The 24,094-nt window shown below is 37.1% G+C and overlaps 2 protein-coding genes across 2 annotated transcripts in view; one reads left to right on the top strand and one right to left on the bottom strand.

Moving 5' to 3' along the window:
• CPEB3 (cytoplasmic polyadenylation element binding protein 3) overlaps window positions 1-21,052 on the bottom strand; it is a 167,772-nt gene extending 146,720 nt beyond the window's left edge. Inside the window, exon 1 of the mRNA XM_015599851.2 lies at window positions 20,915-21,052. The gene's annotated coding sequence lies outside the window, so the exon portion shown is untranslated. The remainder of the gene's footprint in view (window positions 1-20,914) is intronic.
• A 122-nt stretch (window positions 21,053-21,174) lies between these two features.
• The window catches only part of MARCH5 (membrane associated ring-CH-type finger 5), a 49,740-nt gene continuing 46,820 nt past the window's right edge, over window positions 21,175-24,094 (top strand). The window contains 1 exon segment of the mRNA XM_025042270.1: window positions 21,175-21,514. Coding sequence (XP_024898038.1) covers window positions 21,480-21,514 — 35 coding nt within the window. The 5' untranslated portion in view covers window positions 21,175-21,479.

Raw genomic sequence — 24,094 nt, 5'->3', positions numbered from 1 at the left:
ATGACCCACTCTCCTCACCCATTAGAAACAGTTCAAATGCCACTTCTTTGAACCTTTCCCTGACTATAGAGCAGAACTGCCTATTTCCTCCCTCCTTCATGTACCTCTATAACACACACATATCTTTATTGCAATATTCTTCATACTTTAGTGTAATTCTGTGTTTACGCATTTATCTTTCCTAAAGTAACTCCAGCATCAGGACTATAATCATTTTTGTAACTCATGCACTTTGCCTGAAACATAGAGATAAAAGTTTGTTGAATAAAAGTTTGTTGACCAGATCAAAAAACAAAGTATATTTTACCTCAATTTATAGAGGCTGAGAGCATTTCTTTAACATCAGATGAAAAGAAATTCTCTTGCCTTAAGAGTATTTCAAAAACATTATGTTTAATGACACTATTTTAATGTTTAATGAAGATATTCCATACTAAAATTTGGTGTAATTAATTTACCCTTTCTCATGTTGTAGGACATTTAATTTCTTTACAAGTTTTCACTACTTTCCAAACTGATTGTTTCCTTAACCCGTATTTCTAAAGAAAATATTACTTGGTTAAAAGGCATAAAATTAAGGCTTTTGAATGGAACAGAACTGAGAGCCCAGAAATAAACCCACATATATATAGTCAAATAATTTTCAACAAAGGAGCCAAAAACATGCAACAGAGAAAAGAAAGCCTCTTCAATAAATGGTGCTGGGAAAATTGGAAAGCTGCATGTAAAAGAATGAAACTAGACTATCTGTTGCTATACGCCAACATTAACTCAAAATGGATCAAAGACCTTAATATAAGAACTGAAACAATAAAGTACACAGAAGAAAACATAGATACTAAACTCATGGACCTTGGACTTAGAGAAGATTTTATGAATTGGACCTCAAAGGCAAGGGAAGTAAAAGCAAAAATAAATGAATGGGACTATTCCAAACTAAAAAGCTTCTGCATAGCAAAAGAAACCATCAACAAAACAAAGAGGCAATCTTCTGAATGGGAGAATATATTTGCAAACAACACCTCCAATAGGGGCTAATATTCAAAATACATAAAGAACTCATAAAACTCAACAACAACAAAAATAAACAACCCAATTATAAAATGGGCGGAGGACCTGAACAAATACTTCTCCCAAGAAGACATACAAATGGCCAACAGACATATGAAAAGATGCTCAACTTCATTAGCTATTAGGAAAATGCAAATCAAAACCACGGTGAGATACCACCATCAATAAGACAAGTAATAACAAATGTTGAAGACATTGTGGGGGAAAAGGAACCCTCATACACTGCTAGTGGGAATGTAAATTGGTCCAGCCACTATGGGAAACAGTATGGAGGGTCCTCAAAAAATTAAGAATAGAAATATCATATGACCCAGCAATCTCTCTTCTGGGTATCTTTTTAAAAAGTTTGAAAACATTTATCTGTAAAGCTATATGCATCCCAATGTTCACTGCAGCGCTATTCACAGTGGCCAAGACATGAAAACAACTGAAGTGTCCTTCAATAGATGATTGGATATATACAATGGAATATTACCCAGCCATAGAAAAAATGAAATACTGACATTTGCTACAACATGGATGGATCTTGAGATTAGCACCCTAAGTGAAATAAGTCAGAGAGAAAAAGTTGACAACCATATGATTTCATTCATATGTGAGATATAAAACAAAACAATAAACAAACAAGACAAATAAAAACTCATAGACACAGACAACAGTTTAGTGGTTACCAGAGGGAAAAGAAGGAGGGGAGAAGGTAGATAAGGGTAAAGGGGGTCAAATATATGGTGATGTAAAGAGATTTGACTTTAGGTGGTGAACATACAATGCAATATACAGATGATGTATTATTGAATTATACACTCAAAACCTATATAATTTTATTAACCAATGTCATTCTAATAAATTTAATAAAAAATAATTTTAAAAATTAAGGCTTCGATACATACTAACAAATTGTTTAAGAAAGATTGCAGCAGTTTATACTGCATTGAGAAATGAATTTCTAATATGAAAACAAGGTATGAATACATTGTATATTGTATATTGTATACAATAGTGCATATTGTATACAATAAAGAATAATATAGTTACTGTTCCAATAATAACCTAATGTAGAAAAACATTTCTACTCTTTTGATATGCCAAATAAAGTTAAGTCCCTTCCTTTCGGTATCTTAATATATTTCATACTTTGTCATTTTCTTTATCATACCTTCCTGTGATAATGAAATAGTGAAGTTTGTAGACTTATAGTCTATGTTTATTAGCTGGATATTCCATTTTAAATTATGACATGTAAATGTGTATGTGTGTGGATTTCATTAGAGAGGAAAAGATAAACAACCTTCATCTATGTTTCCTATGTTTGTGGACTTCAATTGTAATTAATTTTATTTTAAAATCTAATATTCATGAAGATGGCCAAAATGTACAAACTTCCAGGTATAAAATAAAGTAGCCATGGAGATGTAATGTAAAGAATGATGTCTATAGTTAATAATACTGTATTATATATTTGAAAGTTGCTGAGAGTCAACTTTTAAGAGATCTTAAATGTTCTCATCACAAGCAAAAGAATTGTAACTATGTGTGATGATGACTGTTAACGAGACTTATTGTGGTGATCGTTTTTCAATATAATGTTTATGTCAATTACATTTCAATTTTAAAGAAGAAAAAACTTATTCATATATATTTTATGCATCTGTGTTCATCTTTGGTCTGAAGAATGCTTAGTAGATGAGATAGTTTTACGTAAAAAGTTTTATGCACCAAAAAATTGTGAACTTATAGAGGAACTAAATTTGTACTCTTTAAAAATGACTCCACACCAAATAAATAATAGATAGATAGACAGACAGACAGACAGATAGGTCGGTAGATAGATAGGTAGATAGACAGTTAAACAAAAAAGACTCCACACTATTTGTAGATTTTACCCAATGGCAAATTGAGTCCACTTACCACAGTGTCCTCTCCTTTATAAACTGTTTTTGATGCAACGTACCTCCCTTTAGTTGACTATAGCTTGTTTATTTTCCTATTCTCATCATAGTAATTCAGTTATAAGAAACCTCTGGAGACTGAAAAAATGCAGAATGATTTCAGAAAGTATAATTAAGCTTTATATGGGTAATTCCTTCTCTCCTATAATAACTACCATTTTATATTTTAAATTTTCATTTAAAAATTTTATTCTGAAAGGCCACATGTTCTTTCAGAAGACTTCAGAGGAGCAAACCTTACCCTGTTAATGTTTTAAGTTGTTCTCCAAATCTCCTGACAGTTTCACCATTTCACTTTAAATGCTGTTCTAAAGTTGTCCTCATTAAATTGGAATCAAAAGCCACCTCTCAAGGAGCTGGCCTCAGAAATATCACCAGCTTCCACAGTTTCAACTTCCATCCCCAAAGTTTTAGCTATGGTTTTGAGCATTTTTCCAAGAGCTTTTCAGCTGTCTACTGGACATTTCCATGTGCAAGATTCATCATGTCCCTCGTCATTATCTACCGGGCAAGAGTCAAACACTTACCCTAGTATTTAGAGCTCTTTCCTTCTCATCCCAACCTATGCTTTCAGACAGCACTATCCCCACTTCTCGAAGCAAACTGGTCTACTCATGGTCCTGAACCTTGCGGATATTACTGATCCCAAGTGGAATGTCTTCCTCATCCTCTCTACTTATCCTAACCTCACCTTTCTTCAGATCCTAGTTCAAATACCTAAAAATAGCAACTATCTGTACTACACATTTATGGCTTTTCTATTTCCCTTTTCTAGTATAATTATGTTAACTCCCCTACTAAAACTCTAAGCTTCTTGGGGGAAGGTACTGTAACTTTGTTCTTCCTCAAAGTCTGGAGAATATCTTGCAGGGAGCTTAGTAAAAAGCGCTAACATTTATGGAGCATATACTGTGTGCAAGATACTTTGCTAAGTGCTTTCCAAATATTCATTTAATCCATGTAATAAACTTATGAGGTAAATACTGTTATTGTCTCTAATTCCAGGTGACAAAATAAAAATTTAGAAAGGTGATTTTACCTACCCAAGGTTAGAAAACTAACGTCACAACTATAACCAAATATCAGGTTTGTCTGACCTAAAGCTGTCTTTTGGTTAGTGACTCATAAAAACAAGTCCTCCTGTCCTATTTGACTCATACAGCCCACGAGACAGCTTGAGCTTCAAAGGTGTGAAAAGAGGGCAAATCATGGTTCAGCAACTTTTTTTTTCCCTTCACATTGACATAACGCTTTTATATAATGACCTTTGCCTGGAAACCAGAGATAAGCTATAACCAAAGGATTCCAAATTCCACCTATCAGCAAGACCCAGTCCCATGTCAGAGTGTTCTTAAAAAAAAAAAAAAAAAAATGTGATTGTATTAAAGGGGATGAATCATCAGAAGAACTGATTAAAAAAAAAAGTGTGATTGTCTTAAAGAGGATGAATCATCAGAAGAACTGATGTTAGTCTTCAGGATTCTAGACAGCAGGGCTGGTCCATACCTGAAAGTGATGGGAAAAAAAACTTTTTTTGCACAATCTCTGCTTTAACAGCCAGTATTAAATAGAAACTGTACATGTTGATGAGTCACAGGGATCATCAGAACAAATGAAAGGGCAATCAATGGTCAGTATGTCTACCCAGGCGGCCCTTGGGTTCTGCTGTTTGAATCCAAGCAGTGTTTGTGTAATATCAGTGCCTTACATTCACAGAGGGGATTAGACTTTACTAAATTCCTTCACCTTTATTATCTCACTTAATGTTAACAGTCCTTTGCAGTGGATAAACAACACAGGGCCCTCATGGTCACTTTTGCAGATTATGCAATACACTAAAAGGCTGGCCAAGGAAGCTAGTGGAGACTGAAATAGAGTACATGCTCTGCTCACCAAACTCACGAACCTTAGAGCTATGTCTGCCTGGAGAAAGAGGCACCTTTTCCTAATTTCCACAAAGGAATTATGAAACAGATGACAGCACTGGGGATGACTGTTGGGATCTGTACTTTAAAGATATGGATGTCAACTATACCTCAATAAAGATAGAAAAATAAAAAAAATAAAGATGTAGAAACCCAGGCTCAGAGATGTTGCAAGATATAGTTAATGATTGGTAGATCCAAGATTAGAATTCAAGTGTTCCAACTCACTAGTTAGCATGTTTTTCCAACTACACCACAAGTCTCCCATTGGTTCAGTTTAATGTAGGCTATCACATGTGGCAGATTGGTATCCTCAGCACTTTGCTCCAAACAGCTGAACCAAAATCCAGAGCTTTTCGGTGTAGCTCTGTCCTGAAGCCATAGCTGTTCTCTTATTGAGGAAGCTGAGAAATAGATATGGGTGTCAACTGTACCAAAAGGGATATTTTAGAAGGATCTCCTATCACTTTTGGAAAAATAAATTAGACTACCCACCCCAATGTTAAAGGTTCATGACATCATCACAGTGGCAGGAAGTCAACATTATTAATATTATGGGAGGTGGCATGTGAAAAGGACATAGGATATAAAATCCAATTATCTAAATTTGATACTAGGATTACCACTTATTAGCTGGCTGGCCCTGGGAGATAACAACAACAAATATTTATTGAGTTAATCCTATTTGCCATGCTATGTACTTTTCTGTTTACATGATGAATAATTTCACACAACTCTAAGAAATATGTGTCTTCATTATCCTCATTTCACTGATGAAGACACTGAGGCTCAAGGAATTTCAAGTAACTTATCCTAAGTTACACTGTTGGGAAGTAGAGGAGCTAGGATTCAAATCCTGGTGATATAGTATGATTCTAAAACCATATTCTCAATTTCTCAGTCTTTGTTTCCTCTAGAATAAAAAAGAGATAATAATAACAACCATCCAACCATCCTACCTATATAATCAGTATTAGTGTATATAAGGGCATTTTCAATAGACGGCAAAGCATTAAAGATCAATGTATGAAATCCAAAGCTAATACTGACATGCAGATCGAGTTAATCTGGAAAGTCTACACTCAAGTACACATTTCTTTGCCTTCTTTCCAATTAATATTGGGAGTCAAAGGAGTTGTGTTAAGCCCATCCTTCTGGCAACAATGATCTTGCTATCCAGACATTTATCCCACCTCTTTCCATATCCTATGTTCCTGTGTAGAATACAGTGGAACATAACTTTAAATGGCCAGATTTTATTGATTATTCATTTCAAAATCTGTGGAGTGAATTTCTTCATCTGGTGATGACAACTATGACGATCACTTAGTCTACAGTAGGCATCTAGATAAGCATTTTACATGCTTTACCAGTTAATCTTACTAATAACCTTAAAAGATAGAAACTATCATTCTTCTCATTTTTCAGATAAGGAAGCCTGGGCTTAGAAATGTGAAATAGTTTGCCCAAGGTGATGTAACTAGTGGGTGAATAAGCTTGGGTCTATTTTGACTCCAAAATTCATCCAAAATTCATGGTCTAAAACTTACTAACTCTCACCCAGGCACAGCCCACAAGACTACCATCAATGTCCACATTTCTTTACAATCAAGCTTTTGCCTCTTTTTGCTCCCTTTAGTGACCATATTTTTTCTAAACCAAAAGTCAAAATATGTGGTCTGATAATCTAAAATAATTAAACTTCAGAAAAATCCAGGACCTTTGATTGTTGGGCCTTTATCTTTCTCCCTCATACCTGATCACCCAAAAAAGCCCTATTCAGAGCTTTTCTTTTGAGCCCGAGCCTGGCTCCTCTTAGTGTTAAATTCATCTCCCAAGTAGAGGCTTCTACTAAATAAAACTCTTCACCCAAAAACCTCAGAGTCCCTTAGAGAATGAGACCTCAATTAGTCTTACTCTGAAAAATTCCTCTCTCAAAAGAAAAAGATGAAAGGAAGTCAGGTTTTCTTTCCTTTTTTTTTTTCCTTTTTAAAATAAGAAGTCCTTAAGACATGCCTTTGAAACATCCCACTCTTCTAGTACTGGCCTCTCTCCCCAGGGAGAAGGAGTGGGAGGAAAAGAGAAGTTTATCTGTTCTCTCAAGGGAGAGGCATTGTTTTGCCTTTCCTTTCTAAAGTGGCTCTTTGTGGCAGTTTGCACTGTAGATCCTCACAGAGAGGACAAAAAACAAAGCTCAAGCCCCAAACTTCATATGCAGAAATTCACTCATTCAACACATTTATTGAGTACCTACTATGCAGTAGTTTCCCAGTATTCACTACTCCCGCCTTCTATCTAAATGCATGATCAAGAATATACAAAAGTAGTTAATAAGAAAAGATCTTCCTACATAGAGGTAGAAGGAAATAGTTGTTGAAAAAATTAAAATAAAAAAAACATCAGAGAAGTATAAATGCTAAAAAGAACAAAAGGGTGATGTGACTGAGATGATCTGGTAAGGTATTTAGATTAGATGGTCATTAAAGGCCTCAATGATGAAGTGATACCTGAATCAAGCTCACACCTAAATTAAAAGGACCCATCTATGTGAAGGTGGTGGAGGATGCAAAGGAGACAGCTAATGTGAAGATCCTTCATGCAGGAATAAGCCTTTAGAGCAGAGGTTGGCAAATTTTTCTGTAAAAGAGCCACATAGTAAATATTTTAAGCTTTACATGTCACATAAGGTCTCTTGTATGTTTTTTATTTGTGTTTTTGTTGTAGCTGTTTTAAAATCCTTTTAAAATGTAAAAACAATTCTTAGTTCCCTAGCAGTATAGCAGTAGATCTCTGGAAAAATTTGGACCTTGCCTTTAGAGGAACATCTAAACAATTATAGCTAGAGAGCAAGTAAACAAGGAAGAAAGTTGTAAAAGATGAAGTCTGAAAGTTAGGCAAAAGCCAGATCATGTAAAGCCTTTTGGGCTAAGTTAAGATCTTGGGTTTTGTTCTAAGTGTGATGGGAATCCTGCTTAGAGTTTTAAGCAGTGCAGTAAAATGATCTGATTTATGCTTTAAAAAGACCATCAGGGGTCTATGTGAAGAATACTCTGTGGTGAGAGTAAGAGTGGAAATAGAGACAGTTGACTAGGTAGTTGTCACATTATCCTAATCAATCAGTTATTATATTTCCAGGCAGAAGAGGGAGAGCATAGTGGTGGCAGATACATAAAAAATTAAACAGAAAGTGAACTGAACACCCTCAGTGCAAGCTCTGTTTATCACTGATGAACAAAATCATGGAAGGATTCTTGAAATTTTACTTTAAAATCAAAAGTAATATAAAGAGCTTAGGTTGAGCTGTAAATAGTATAAAGTTTGAGTCATAGGAAAATCTTGGTTACTCACATTTTTAGCAATATTTTGACATGTTTGATTTCTAGATATTTGACTCTCAGGAAGATCATCTTTTCCTCTTTCTTCCTAGTGAAATGATTCACAGTTTCTCCTCTGGTTCTTGATACTCATTATTTTCCCCCTTTCACCTATATGTATTATAAAGCATACTTAGAATGTTCCTCTCATTTCAAAGTGCACTGCAGTCAACCAAAAGATAACTGTTTGCTTTCTTAAAATCTGAGAAACTTCCGACTTCCCTTGGCAACACCCCCCACAAAGTTCTCCCCATGAGGAGAATGTAGGTGGTTGTCACACTATCCCAACTCTTTTCTTGTTCTTTCTCTATACGAATACTGTTGAGAGTTTTTGAAAATTCATCAAGCTGTACATTTAATTTGCGCACATTTTTTGTATACTTGTCAAGAATTTTTTTTAAAAGAGCTTGAGGAGAATAAATAAAAACAAAAACCCAGACACACATTAAGAGGTTCTGTGATGGCAATCTTTAGAGAGTATACAGATTAGATAGTGTCAAAGGTTGGGTTCCTCAGAGACAGATTCTGAGACCAAGTTTTGCATGTAAATGATTTATTGGGTCAGCACAGAACTGACAAACACATCTGCAATGAAATGAGGAAGGCAGGAAGAGTCAGAGGGAGACACTACTCCCCAGTGTGATTGCAACTGAATACTCAGCAGATCCTGTGATGAGCTCTGGGAGCTGGGATGGTCCCTCAGGCATGTCCTCAAATGAAGCAAGGAATCTGGGTCTCTGCATCTCAAATCAGCCAGTCACTGCCTGTGGTCTCCTGAGAGCATAACTTTAGGATGTATAACCCTGAATCCCAAGGAAATGCCCAGCAAAAAACAAAGCTTCACACCAACAAGAACTAAAATTCTGAGCAGCTAAAGGATGAGTACATTAGCAATCAAGAGAGGATTTGGGTTGGAGCACCATAGTATTCACTACAGAAAGAAACTCTGATAGTCTCATATAGTAATTTTTTATTTTTAATGTTTGCCCGGGCACATTACATTTTACCATGGACATGTAGAATTTTTATTAAAATTCTCTAGTGATTTTTAGTATGCCAAATATACTCATTAGCATGCTAATTAGTACTTTCATTTAAAATACTAGTTTTACCATGTAATATAGTATTTCGCCATGGGCATGTAGCATTTTTATTAAAAATAAACAGACTTCATGTTCAAATATTTTAGAAACATACTTAAAAAAATACTGCTGGAAAAGTGACTCAAGTGCCATTTCAACTGCGTGCCTCTATGCAGCAGATGATTAAACCTGAGTCATTTTTACTCTTCCTTCTCCCTTATCAAGTCCTGTGACTCCTTCTGTGATAAGACTCCTTCATCTCTCCTTCTCTGTCACTGCCACCAATGCTGGTCCTAATCTCCTCAAACTTAAAACATCTCCTGCATCCAATTTTATCCAAGTCGTTGGGGGTGAGGGGGCATTCTCCATTGCATGACTTGCATTAATTCCCCAAATAGTCATTGACAGTCTGTGTAAGTCACTTAGGGAAATAACACTGAGCAAGAAGACATTACAATCCCTCCATATCTTATGAACATTAATTTCTAATGAGTGAGAGAGACTTTCAGTAGTCAATTCCATGATAAGTAATTTCATGGCAGTTGTGATAAAAATGCTATGAAAAAGTACCAGATGCTATGAAACCATATGATGTTGGAACCTGGATTAGGGGGTCAGAGAGGGATTTTCTAAAATAAGTAGGTTGACCCTTAAGGAACAAAAAGATAAAGTTCAAAGGAAGTATGTTCCATGCTTCTTTCTACCTTCCAATATGAAGAGGAAGAGGCATGGCGTAGTCAAGGAACTAAAGAAGAAAGCCAGAAGCCATCATGCTAGAGCTCAGGGCTCAGTTTGGAAGCCAGAAAGAGGGGGTAGCTAGGTAAAGTAAGCAAGTGCAATACAAGTCATAAGAAGTGGGGTTTTATTTTACTTTTTAATTTTTCATTTTGAAATCATTTCAGAATTACAAAAATGTTACAAAAAAAGAATTTCCCTATACTTTCCACCCACATTCTCCAAATATTAATATCTGAGATGACTACAGTATAATTGTTAAAATCAAGGTAATAAACATAGGTTCAATACTATTATGTAATTTACAGACCTTAATTTACCAATTGGCCCACTAACATTCCTTCTAAGAATCCAAGCCAGGATCATACACTATACTCAGTTGTCATGTCTCTTTAGTCTCTTCTAATATGGGGTAGTTCCTTAGTCTTTGTCTTTCATGATCTTGACACTTTTGAAGAGCACTGGCCGTTATTTGGTAACATGTCCCTCAATTTCAGTGAATCTAATGTTTCCTCATGAATAAATTCAGGTCATACGTTTTTGGTAATAATGCCACAAAGGTGATGCTGTGTCCTCCTTAGTGCACATTTTAGAAGGAACATGATGTGGATTTGTCTCATTGTGGTGACATTAACTTTGATCACTTGGTTAAGGTAGAATCTGCCAGATTTCTCCACTATAAAGTTACTATTTTTCCCTTTCTACTTCAATATCTTTCTGACTATGTGAATATCCTGTTTCTCAACATAGTTTCACCCACTAATTTTAGCATCCATTAATGATTCTTGCTTGCCTGTGTCAATTATTCCTGTGGTGTTTGTTTGCAAGTGGTGATTCGCTATTTTCACCAACCTTTCTACATTAATTGGAATGTTACTATAAGGAAGAATTTTCCCTCCTTCTCCCCCACCCCCGCCCCACCTCCAGTTTATTTTTTTATTTTTATTTTTTTTTTTAGTATAGACTTATGAATTCATATTTCATTCTATGGGTTAAAATTCATTACTATTATTACTTGTTATGTTACTCAAAATGTCCTTGATTTGACCATTAGGATCTCTTCAAGTTGACTCCTAGGTCTTTTTGACACAGCCCCAACATTTTTTGAGCACACCTCTACTTTCTGGCACTGCAGATGTTTCAGGCTCATGTACTTTTTTGCTCTAGTCTGTAATTAATTTCTCCAAAGATCCCTAGTTCCTTTTATTGGAGATAGCACTAGGTATACTCATTATTCTGTGTAGTCATTGTCTTAGGCCCTCTCAGCAGGTAGAGCTAGAAGGTATATGTATGCACACATCTGTGTATTTTTATCTATGCATCTATAAAATCATAAGCTTGTATTGATACCTCCAATTCCAAACATCACAGGATTCATTCTAGCCTTAGAAGTCTCTCTCTCTCTTTTTAAATTTGCTAAATACTTACTGAATACCTGCCATGGACTAGGCTCTGCGCTAGGCATTGGGGATATAACAGTGAACAAAACAAGTATGGTCCCATCTCTGCCCTCATGAAGCTTAAATTACAGAAATCATAATTTCTGGATTATTCTCCTTTTCCCCAAACTGCTAAATTTATGCTTTTTACTGGCTCCTTCTCACCAGGATTTAAACAGGCCACAGAAGCACTTTAAGCAGGTAACATAATCAGTTCTACATTTCTTAAAAGGTCATTCTACTCAATGAATCAAAGAAAGAAAGAGTAGACTGGAGAGGCCAATCATCAAATCAGTTGAAGCAGGTGATCAGTGATGAGACTGGTAAGTAGTCCAAGGTAAGAGATGATAGTCAATGGGACTGAAGTGAAGACAGGGGAATGGAAACAAACAAATGAATTTGAGAGATATTTAGGTGGAAAATGGACCATACTTGGTGACTGACTAAAGGACAGGGGTATGAGGTAAGGGAGAAGGATGACTCAAGGAGGACTCCTAGGTTTCTGGGAATGTGTGCATTCATTGTAATTACATTGTAAGTATATGACTAGATGTCTCTTCCATTAAATTGTAAACAACTCAGTGGAAAAGACAGTGTAACAATGTATTATTCACATTTTTGTATACCCAATACCTCCTACAGTATCTGGTATATAGTTGGAGCTCAAGAAATGATGCTGAATAAATGATAGAATGGTGATCTTCCTCAGACTTACCAAGTTGAGATTTCAGCTGTAGGGTTTCAGATTAGATGTAATGTCCTCAAAAAGGCCTAAAACTCCCTAAGTAGAGGAAAACTAATTATAGATACAGTAATATCTATACTCCCAAAAGACTGTGTTCTGATCTATTAGTTTATTATGTACACTTTCTCCTCTATCATTAATTCATCTTACCCAAGACGTAAAACCCAGAAGGTATAAAGTAGAAGTAAACATTTGACTATAACAATGAAATTTCACTTTGCATCTGTCAGATCACCAAAAATGAACACCTATTAATTGCCTATTCCTGACAAGGGTGGGAGTAAGAGGAGGCCTCTGTTTCCTCACCTCTCAAATGGGGCTTTGGGGCTTAGGTGAGACGTCTAACCTCAAGCAGGCATTCAGTAAAGGCTGACACTCTGCCTTCCTCTTTACATATCAACATATTCCTCCTTCAAGACCCAATTCAAACCATTCCTCCACAGAAGCCTGCCTGGACCACTCCAATATGCAGCAACTTCTTTTCCCTTCTCTGAGCTCCTGAGTTACCTTTCTGTAAAATTCTTCAAAAATTAATCATGAGTAGTCCTGTGATATCTCTTATAATAAATCACTTTTTTATTTTATTTAACTATTCACATATTCATACACTATTCTGCAGTGGAGTCAGCTATCCCAGGATTCAAATGTCAGCTTTGCCACTTATTTAGTATGACTTCATCTCTCCAATTTTCAGTTCTCATCTATGAGACACCTATCTGGTAGGGTTGTTGTTAGGATTTGAAATAATGTGTATAAAGGGCTCAGCACATGCTGCATGTTAGGTGTTCAATAAGTGGAAGCCAATAAGCACCCAGGGCAGTGGTTAGATCTTTTTCAAGTTTCAAACCCTTCCCAGATATAGCACCTCACAGAGTGCCTCACACATGGGTGGCTGCTGCTTGATATTTTATTTATTTATACTCCACCTTTTCCAAAAAGAATCGAAAGCAGCTAGGTGTTCAATAAATATTCGTTGAATGATTACAGGCCACACTTTCCAGTTACATGTTCTTTCTTTTCTTCCTTCCTTTCTCTTTCTTTTCTTTTCTATTCTTTTTCTTCTGCTTTTCCATAATAAGCAAAACACCACAATATTGTGACTTTGAAAAGTCTTTAATCATCCTTCATTTAAACCAAGATTTTTTTCTTTTAAAATTTAATTCAAAATATTTAAACTATAAAATACATGCTCATGGTGAAAAATGAAAACATAAGAGGATAAAATGAAAAGTGGGCTCCTCCCCCCATATTCAGTCTCACCATCCAGAGGTAATAATATATATTTCCTTTTATCTTTCTAGAAATCTCCTCACATATACATGTTAATTTTAAAAATAATAATAAAGTAAATGGGATAATACTATAGATAGAATGCACTCTCTAATTTTTTCATTTAACATGTAAGTAGTGTTTATTGGTTTTGGTGTTTAGCAACTACTCTAATTTCTTTAAGCTATTCTTTAAGATTTGCCCTGATTTAGCATCATGAGAATATAAGCCCCACAAGAATATTTTTGTCTCTCTTGCGCTACTCTATCCCCAGTACATAAAAAATACCTGGAATATAAGTAAATAGTCAATTAGTGTTTGCTAATGAATATAAGTAAATAGTCAATTAGTGTTTGCTTTTGAGGAATTGCCTTCATTAAAGGTATATTGCCCACCCTTATTCAAGCGGCAAAGAAGACTGATTAGATGCTCCCTTCTTAGATTTTGAACTATGAGCAAAATAAAAACAGTTGGAGTTTATTCATTCCGAATCCATATGAGAGCATGGAATGTTCCTGTTAACCAGGTTCTCTAGGGTAGCTCTTTCTTGACTATTTCCAGCCCTGGTTCTCCTGCCTTACTTTCAATCCTGTGAGCTCATCCATACCCTTCCAATGAATTTCCTTTTGCTTAAATTAGCTCAGAGTTTCTCAGCCTCAGCACTATGGACATTTTGGGCTACATAATTCTTTGGTGTAAGGGGTTGTTCCGTGCATTATAGTAATTTAGCGCATTCCTGTTCTCTACCCAACAGATGCCAATAGCATCCCCTAGTGTAACGATAAAAAATGCCTCCATCAATAAACATTCCCTAGGGGTGCTGAATTAGCTACAGTTTATTTCTGTGGAACAACAACAAAAATCCTAACTGATGGCTACAATGTCTTTGGTAACTTTTCATTACTCTATATAGAAGTATATCATTTGTTTCAATAGCCCAGCTATATAATATTATATAGATATGTATTTAGTTATTGAATCAGTCTACTAATAATGGATTTTAAGGTTTTATCTGTTGTGTTTTTTTAAATAGCTTTATGGAGATGTAATTCGAACATCATATAATTCACCCATTTAAAACGTACAATTCAGTGGCTTTTAGTATATTCAGAGTTGTGCAATCATCACTACAATCAACTTTAGAATACTTTCGGCACCACGAAAAGAAACCCCTGCACACCTTAATTGTCACCCCCCAAAATTCTATCTCCCTCAGCACTAGACAACCACTAATCTACTCTCTGTCTCTGAGGACTTGCCTGTTCTGAACATTGCATATAAATGGAATCATAGAATCTGTGCTCTTTTGGACTGGCTTATTTCACTTAGCACATGTTTTCAAGAATCATCTGTGTTGTAGCATGTGTCATACTTCTCTCCTTATTGTTGAATAATATCCTACTGTATGAACGTAACACATTTAATCTGTCCATTCATCAGTTGATAAACATTTGGTTTGCTTCACTTTTTGGCTATTATGAATAGTGCCACTACAAACATTCATGTACAAGTTTTCATTTCTCTTGGGTATATACCCAAGGGTAGACTCGCTAGGTCATATGAAAACTGTTTAACATTTCAAGGAACTGCCAGACTGTTTTCAAAATGGCTACACCATTTTATCTTTCCAACAGCTGTGTACTGGAGATCCAATTTCTTCACACTCTCACCAACATATTATTCTTTACTATAGCCATGCTAGTGAGAGTGAAGTGGTATCTCATTGTGGTTCTGATTTGCATTTCCCTAATGGCTAATGTTAATGAGCATCTCTTTAGGTGCTTACTGGCCATTTTTATATCTTTGGAGAAATGTCTATTGAGATCCTTTGTCTGTCTTTTAACTGGATTATTTGTCTTTCTATTACTAAGTTACAACAAATTTTTATATATACACTCTAGATATCAGTCCCTTTTTGATTATATGATTTCCAAAATTTCCCCCCATTCTGTGGGATGTCTTTTCACTTTCTTTACAGTATCGTTTGCAGCACAAAAGTTTAGAATTTTGACTGTCAGTCTTTCAAGTAAAAATAGGTGCCATAAGCAGCAACTTCAGCCTGCATCTCAATCATGTAAGTGTTTTTCTCTGAGACAACTATCACACTTTGGATGCAACACAAGTGTGTATATTTCCCATTTCATCACACGGAATATTAAAAATATGTGTATCCAAAGGTCAAGATTTAATAAAATATTTTTTATTGCTTAATCAAGGATTTTTAAGTGAACTTTTGTTTTGACTGCATGTGTGTGGTGGTGAAGAATATATAACCAAGAGTACAGTTTGGTGCTAATGCCTTAATAATACTAAGGTACATGCAGTTTCATCCACCATCAGTGTAAATGCAATGCAGTGAAAAAGGCAAATAATGTGTTAGTATTTTTGTGAAAATAGTCTCGACCTCAAATACTCCCTGGAAAGGTTCTCAAGAAGTCTGAGGGGTCTGGTAGACCACAGTTTGAGAACTGCTGCTCAATGATATCCATGTTTGTTTAAAAGGGAAAATAATTTTACATATACATTTTCTCATAATATTGATACTCCTAGAACAACATACAAAAAGGAATATGTGGTGTGTTATCCTGTGATTTTTACCTACCCTGACACATCACTGTATATCCCAGAAAAACAACTAAGTGGGAGGAATTTAGGCAGGAATAATGAAAGGAAATGCGTCTTCCAACATATTTATGAGGAGAAAAAGGCAAATTAGTGGATGATGATGTTTTGTAAAATTATTTACTCTTTATAAATATCCACTCCATTAGAATTCTATTCTCTGAGTAGCAAATAAGATAGACAGGTTTTAGACTGCCCTCTACAAGTGGCCAGTGAAGCCTCTGTCAATTCAAAGTAATCCTGTAGATGCTACCAGTAAAATATATTCAGGGGACCAAAATCTCCCCATAAAAGTCCTTTAGAGAGGTCCATGGACATTACTAGAGAACTACTTAGCCTATCTAAGGATCTTCAAGAACTGATAACTGTGTTAAAGCAAACTTGAAAATAGTTACTGACCATGGCCAAGTTACTGAGACCTAGCCCAGACCTAACATCTTTATTTCCAATTCACACATGTATATCACTGCAAGATGAATTCCCCTAAATCACTCTCATCTTTTCTCAAGAACTTTTAGTAATAATTAAGAGCTAACACCAATAGAGCTCTTAATCATGTGCCCAGCATTATACTGAACAATTTAAATAAAATTTGTCATTTAATCTTCCCAGTAACACAATGAGGTAGGTTCTGTGATTCTCCCCTAGAGAGGGGAAAACTTTGGCTTAAAGGGATTCAATAACCTGCCCACAGTTGCTGAGCTTTTGAGTGGCAATGCTAAGAACCAAACCTAGGTTTCAGTTGAAGCTCTCAACCACTGCAGTATTTCTACAGAGATAACTTTGATCTAATAATCACTTAGGGAATTTGGTGATTAAAACATCACACATACACACAAAGTTCATTGGGCACAATTACAAGGCACATGGATCAGAATTTCTAGGGCAATTCTCTGACTGAATCAGGCTTAGGAACCCCTACAAGTTAACTTATTTCCTACAGAATGAAGTAGATTTCTTAAGTCTAAACTCCTCCTCGCAGGATTCTAGGATAAGGGCAAAATTCCTAAAACTGGCCTTCGAAACTCTTCATAATCTGTCTCACCTGAATGACCCTTTCGGTCTCATCTTGCCCCAAGTCTCGTCTGTTCCGGTTTCTCCTATTCATCATAGGACTTTCCTTTACACAGTATGCACATACTGTTCTTCGGCCTGTGAAGCTTTTCCTTCCTCCCTTTATCTAGTTAAAACCTGCTCTTCTTCAGGCCTCAGCATAATGTATAATCGCTGAGAAAACCTTTGATCTGACCTCTCTGTCTAGATCGAATCCCTACTTATAATCTCTTATAACACTATGTACCACATTTGTAATTTTTAAAATGTATTTATGTGATTATTCTCCACAAAGGTAACTGTGCTGTTTTTGCTCATTATTGTATCACCAGTACCTAGCTTAGTGCCTGTTCAATAAATATTTGTTGAAAGATATTTAACTTTTAACTATGCTCTACTTAACCAGTCAACCATACTGTTCACTCTTACTCGAGAGACCTACAGTTCTAGTTACAAAAGTTAACTTCTCTGTCTATATCTTTTCATTCTTATCCAGACCCAAGATCCTTCTCTACTTCTTCGTCTACGTAATTCCTCCCATTGCTACAAGGTAGAGACTAAATTTCCCTTGTTTTACAAAGCTCTCTTTAATGCATCAGCCCATAACAGTCTCCTCTACATGTCTACATCGCTCCATTCATTTGGCACTTTATCATATGCTGCCATGTGTGATTACGTAATATTGCATATGTAAGTACCTTGTTTTATTTTTTAAAATATAAGCATGATTAGGTAGTTATATCTTGAAGGGTAGTTATAGTTTAATTTGCTACAGGAGTACCAGGCACATCATCACTTAAGTCCTTTAGAAACAACTGCTCAATGAATTAATGAAGAACTTTCTGTGGCCTGCAATTGACAATTCGCCGTTAAGGGAAGCTGGATAGTTTATATCATCTTTATGGAATACCTTCAGAACTCATTTTGGCAGACAGTTCAAAACAAGTGTGATGGGAGAAGATTAATATACAATTTTAAATATCCTGACATTTAGAGCAGTTCCATACTCAGGTATTTCTAAATCCATTACCAAATTATTAATATATTCCATAACTCTTTAGGATAACTCTACACTGTCGATCCTTGTTTTTGTCCCCTGAACTTTGAAGAATATTTAAATATTTTCAGTAGATTAATTTCTATTTCAAAACATATCACTGAGGAAAATTTTTTTTGGCTGTAGTCACATTGTTATTCTCTTGGCTGAGTATCATTTGTCATAAACCTTTAACCCCATGTAAAATTCAGGAGTGCATTTTAACTCATTTTGGGGGGCGGGTAAGATTAAGGTTTAAGTAATTAAGAAATTTTTTTCTTCAAAATCAGAGAGTAAATTATAATTCCAATTATTCTGAGTCTTATTTGAACATGCAAGAACCAAGAAAAACAAAATTAACAGACGATATTGCAATTCGGGGTATATATGTCAACCGTTTCAAATGCAAGGAATTTCATGAGTTTTATCAATCATGATTTTTGCTCATACTAATTAAAAATACTAAAATTAAAGTTAGATAATAAAACTTTGTCAGTTATCTGTTTCTCTTTAGATGTCCTTATGAACATTTTATATGTAGCTAATTACATTTTTTTAACAGCTTTGAGATGTAATTCACATACCAAAAAATTCACTCATATTATGTGTACAATTCAATTTCTTTTAGTGTACTTATAGAGCTGTGCCACCATCACCATAATCTAATTTGTTTTACCTTAAAATTGAAATATAATTCACAAAGTTGTATATCCACCATCCTAAAAAGAAACTTCGTGTCTACTGGCAGTCTCTCTCCATTTATCTCCAACCCTTCCAGCCCTAAGCAACCACTAATCTAATTTCTGTCTCTGAATTTGTTTAGGCTTAACATTTAATATAAATGGAATCATACGGTATGTGGTTTTTGTGGCTCCTTTCACTTAGCAAAACATTTTAAAATTTATCCATGTTGTCGCATGTATCAGAACTTCATTCCTTGTTATTGCTTAATAATATTCTATTGTATAGATATACCACATTTAGTTTATTCATTCATCAGTTGATGGGATATTTGAGTTGTTTCCACTTTTTGATTGCTAGGAATAATGCTGCTATGAACATTTGCATATGTCTTTTTGTAGCCATATGTTTTTACTTCTCTTGGGTAGATACTAAAGAGTGATATTACCAGGTCAGCTGCTAATCATACTTAAGATGAAAAACAGCATTTTCTTTTCTTCTATTTCAAAATTTTTCTATTTTTTGACACAGCCAGGAAACAGAATTTTCATGAAAATGTTAATATCCTTTTTTAAAAAATAAATAATAAGGTTAATCTGCACACAGTTTTGCTATCAACAGAACTATGCATATTGTTTTACAATTTTGGGTTCAAATAGAAATTCTAAGATGAGGTGAGAACTCCTTTTAATGTAAATCATAAAACTAAATTGAGTCTGCACTGGCCTACTTAATCAATATGTCAATCAAATTCTATTCTTTTGGGCAGTATGTATATATTCATCTGCTTGTAGCTGACAACCGCCTAAGAGATAAATGCACAGTAAGGGAGGGCTTATGCAATAGGAGGAGCAATAGAAATTCTTTTAAAAAAAAAAAATCAAACACTCTGATTAAATTAAACACCTATTCCCTCCCCTAGCAGGGGGCCTGTTTCTCATTTCAGGAGAAAAAGATGAAACATTAATTGTAATTCTTCATGTAATTTCCCAAAGCCTTTCATAAATTGGAAGTCAAATAAACTTCTGGTCACATGTTATTTTTGTTTTCTCTTCCCCCCAGCAATGTACACTCTAGTTCGAATATACTCAGGAAGCAAACTTTAAGCAGTATTAAGAGCTGCCTGTAAAATTCTACATTAAAAAAAAAAAGCTTAAAACACATTTTAATTTTTTTAAAAATCAAATATCTTGCGGCAGAAATTAGGCATAATCAAGGGGAAACTACCAGAGGTCCCACCAATCAGAGCACTAGAGAACGCCACAGGTCGTCCAAAAGACGCATTCGTTTTAGCCAACAGCTCTGTCCTCCCGCCAAAGCTGTCCCTAGAGCGTCAGAGAATAACTCAACCAGAAATTTACGATTTTTCTCTTTTGATCCCCCACCCCGACACACACACACATCCACCTGCTTGAAGGTTGCGGCAAGACGACTAGAAACGGTTAACAGTGACCAGCAGCAGCAGAGAAACAAATACCCCTGACGACCTACAGCTGAGTAAGCAAGAGCTGTTTATTCACGAACATGTTCCATTTGGAGACTGTAGGCAAGCCTTTGAAAGCCCAGGCACAATTTAGAAGGTTCCTAGAGAGGGAGAGAATAATCTTTTCTCCCCAGCCTCCACCCCAGAACACACACCGAGAGTCTCGGGAGAGAACCAGCTGATCAACGCAGCCCGTGCCCACTTGCCCCCTTAGGAATAACCACACGCACCGCAGCATCAAACCCCTTGCGGGGTTTGTGGAACTCCCCAGATGAGCTCAGACGCGGCAAAGGTTGGCCCCAGGGAGCCAAGGGCTCAGAAAGCGCTGACACCACGGCCGGGGCTGAGGACCCCGAAGAGACATGGCCCTTTTGCCCCCTCCCCTCACCTGGCTCTGTCCCACCTGAGAGCAAATGCTGACGAGAAAAGAAACAGGCAGGGAGGGCTGACCTTGTTGCTACTGACAGTGGAGCGGCACATCCTGCTGCTTCCTGAAAAGCGGCCCGAAGGACATTTTCCCCCCTGGAGGAAGGAAACGGGAGGGCGCCGGCCGGGCGGCGACGGGCGCGGCGGTGGTCGGGGCGGGCTGTGCAGCCTCTAGCGGGGACGGTCCGAGGACTACATCTCCCAGGCTGCTCTGGGTTGCCTTGCGTCGTGACCCCGGCGCGCACGGAGGCGGTGACTCTTACCTCACAGAGGTAGCTCCTCCGCCGGCAGCAACTCGGCGCCCGCGGTCCATGGACCGGAACCCCGGGCCGACGGGCAGGAACCCGGGCCGCAATCGTCGCCTCCCCGCCCCAAGCTCCTCCTCTTCGCTCCCCACCGCCTCCTCCGGACTCTCGCAGGCTGCGCACTGCCGCTGCCGGGCTCGCGGAGCCGCCGGGAGAGACTGGGTGGCGGGTTCGCGGCTGCTGCCAGACTGAGGCCTACTCCGCCACCTCTCAGTGCTATTGTCCCTGGGCCGGGCCCTGACCGAGTCCACTGGCGGGGCGCGAGTGCGCCGGCTCCGCGGAAGATGCCGGACCAAGCCCTACAGCAGATGCTGGACAGGTATAGACGGCTTTGGGGGAGCACGCGAGCCGCGGACAGTCGCTCTGGCCCTACCCGCGCACGTCCTCGAGGCTCTCGTGAGCGGAGCCGGGCGTGCGGGGAGGAGTTCTACGACCTGGGGGCCGGGTGAGGGGCAGAAAGTTTGGAGTCCGTACTTGGGAGAGGACAGAGGCGGCGGCCTGGGTGTGTAGACTTAAAGCGAAACTTAAAGAGTGGCGTCTCCTTTTGTTGGAACGCCTTTTTGCGTGTTAACCCGCAAAATTAGTTTCTTTTTCTATTTCTTACTCTCTTCCCTCCCCTTCTCCAAACGATGTTATAACGTGTTTGTCAGCGATGTCACTGACAGGAAGAACCAGAGTATCTTTCAGGGGGAATGATCCTCCTACAACTTTAAGACTCTTTCCAAAACCGAGGATAAGCATTCTTTTGGAAAGCCTGATAGGCTGACTTCATCCCTCCTCCTCCTCCCATCCCATCCCCACCCCCCATACACTGTCAAGAGTATCCGCAAGGGAGCATTAACGGTCAGACCAGAGTAGAGGTTATGGAAAACATCCATATGCGTCCAACATTGAACACTTAGCATATTTTACAACTCGTTGAGTTCACTGAGAAAGTTTCATCTTATGTTGGGGCCAGTTACCTGTTCCTGGTGGCTTTCCAGTCGGTAAAACTTTTTGTGAAATTGGCTGCATCGTTCTCTGCTGTTCAAATTCTAGTCCATGGGTTATCCCATGAGTTTTCGGAGCCTTAATCCCCTATTTCCTCTTAGCCAGGTCAATTTCCAGACTTAGCCAGTGCTAAAGGCTAATACATAATGTTTGTGGTTGCTTATAACTCGATGGACTACTTGCCACCCGATTCAGCAAGTGGTACTGCTCTTTGTACTGAGTAAATGTCCATCTGTAAACTATTAAATGAAAGGCCTCCCTTAATTAAAATTATATCCAGTTAAACGCTATTTGGATCTGCTCCACCCAGAACACAAATCACTCAAGAATACATCTCTCAGAGTGAGATATTTCCTTTGGAGCTTAGAATTTTGAGACATATAAGTTAATAGAAATCATGTTACTGACTTTTTCAGTCGGGGTGACCCAGTGATTAATACAGCTGACCTTGAGGTCATCTTTCAGGTCAGATTATATTGGCTACTCCTTTTTTATGTAAGTCTAGAAGCTCTTTGAAGGCAGAAACTTATTATTTATCTTGAATCCTAGAACAGAGCCTGGTATTCAGTAGGTCTTAATAAATATTTGTTTTGTAAACAAATGCATGACTTCTTTTTTTTTTTTTTTTTTTTGTCATTTTCCCCAGTTGTCTAGTTGGGTTTTTCTTGTATTACAGTTTAGCATACTGGTAAACTGCATAGGACTACTAAAATATGCCTACAAGAGACCACCTCCTGCTCTATTCTAATGTAGGATAATTAAATATTATGTAATTAAATATTTTTTCTTCTGAGGGCCTACTACTTTCACTTTTACATAGGTGACTCTTAGAAAAGTTTTTATGTTCAAATGCTGACTTGGCTTTTATATGCTCCTTGGAGATTTCCATAAGAGTGAAAGGCCAGTACATACTAGTAAGACATTTAAAACTTCTCAACAGAAACTTGGAAATTCTGGCTGCATTCACTGAAGCACATACTGTAATACTGGCTTACACTCATCTTCTGTACCTTTTGGTTTTGCTTTAAGATAACAGTCAAAGATCTTTATTGTCTAAGTCAAAAGTTGGCAACCTGCCTTCAAGTTAGAATCACCTGAGGAGCATTTTAAAATATGGTTGGATGCCTGGCTCAAAACCAGTTAGATCACAAATTTCTGAAGGATGGGGCCTGAGCATCTATATTTTCAAAAGCTTTGTAGATGTTTCTGATGTGGTTGAAAACCACTACCTTAAACCTTAAAGAGATTATTTCATGATAAGAGATAATACAGTTTAGTGAAAAAATAACGTGCTAATTTAGAGACAAATCTTGAAGTTTTCATTTTGCCACTTAATAGCTATGCAACTTTGGAGTCAAATTCTGAGGCTATACATCATTTATAAAATGAGAAGATGCTATCTCACAGGGTTACATTAAATAAGAATACATATAAGTACTTTATAAAACAATAAAATGTCATTCATATGTTAGGCACACAGACAGTACTTAAGATTCTAGTGTAACAAATCATTGTGGAAATTTTCTCCCCATCTCCTTTATATTTGCTACCATTTTAATCTGGGCTGGCCCGATATGCAAGTTGAACATGCCGATATGCAAGTTGAACACAAAGATACTTGATGGGTTCATTTGAAGGATACTGACAAGCCCTATAGACTAAAATATGTCAGCCTATTAGGGCCCAGAATTCTCGCCATGAATTTGGCTTCCCCCCAGCTTGGTCTTTGGGTAGCAATTTTTGAGGAACAGAATTTAGCTCTGAAAGCTGTGCATATGTTTATTTCTTCAATGTAGGTTTTATCCTTGAGAAGACTAAAGAAATGTGTGTAACACATATTTTTCTTTTTCTTCTAGGTTAAAAGTTAGGTATTTTATAGTGAATTAATTATTAAACATTTGTATTTATT

This window comes from Pteropus alecto, unplaced genomic scaffold, assembly GCF_000325575.1.
Source record: "Pteropus alecto unplaced genomic scaffold, ASM32557v1 scaffold88, whole genome shotgun sequence".
Taxonomy (NCBI): Eukaryota; Metazoa; Chordata; class Mammalia; order Chiroptera; family Pteropodidae; genus Pteropus; species Pteropus alecto.
Note: the sequence above shows the minus strand (reverse complement) of the source record. Positions and strands in the feature narration are given on the sequence as shown.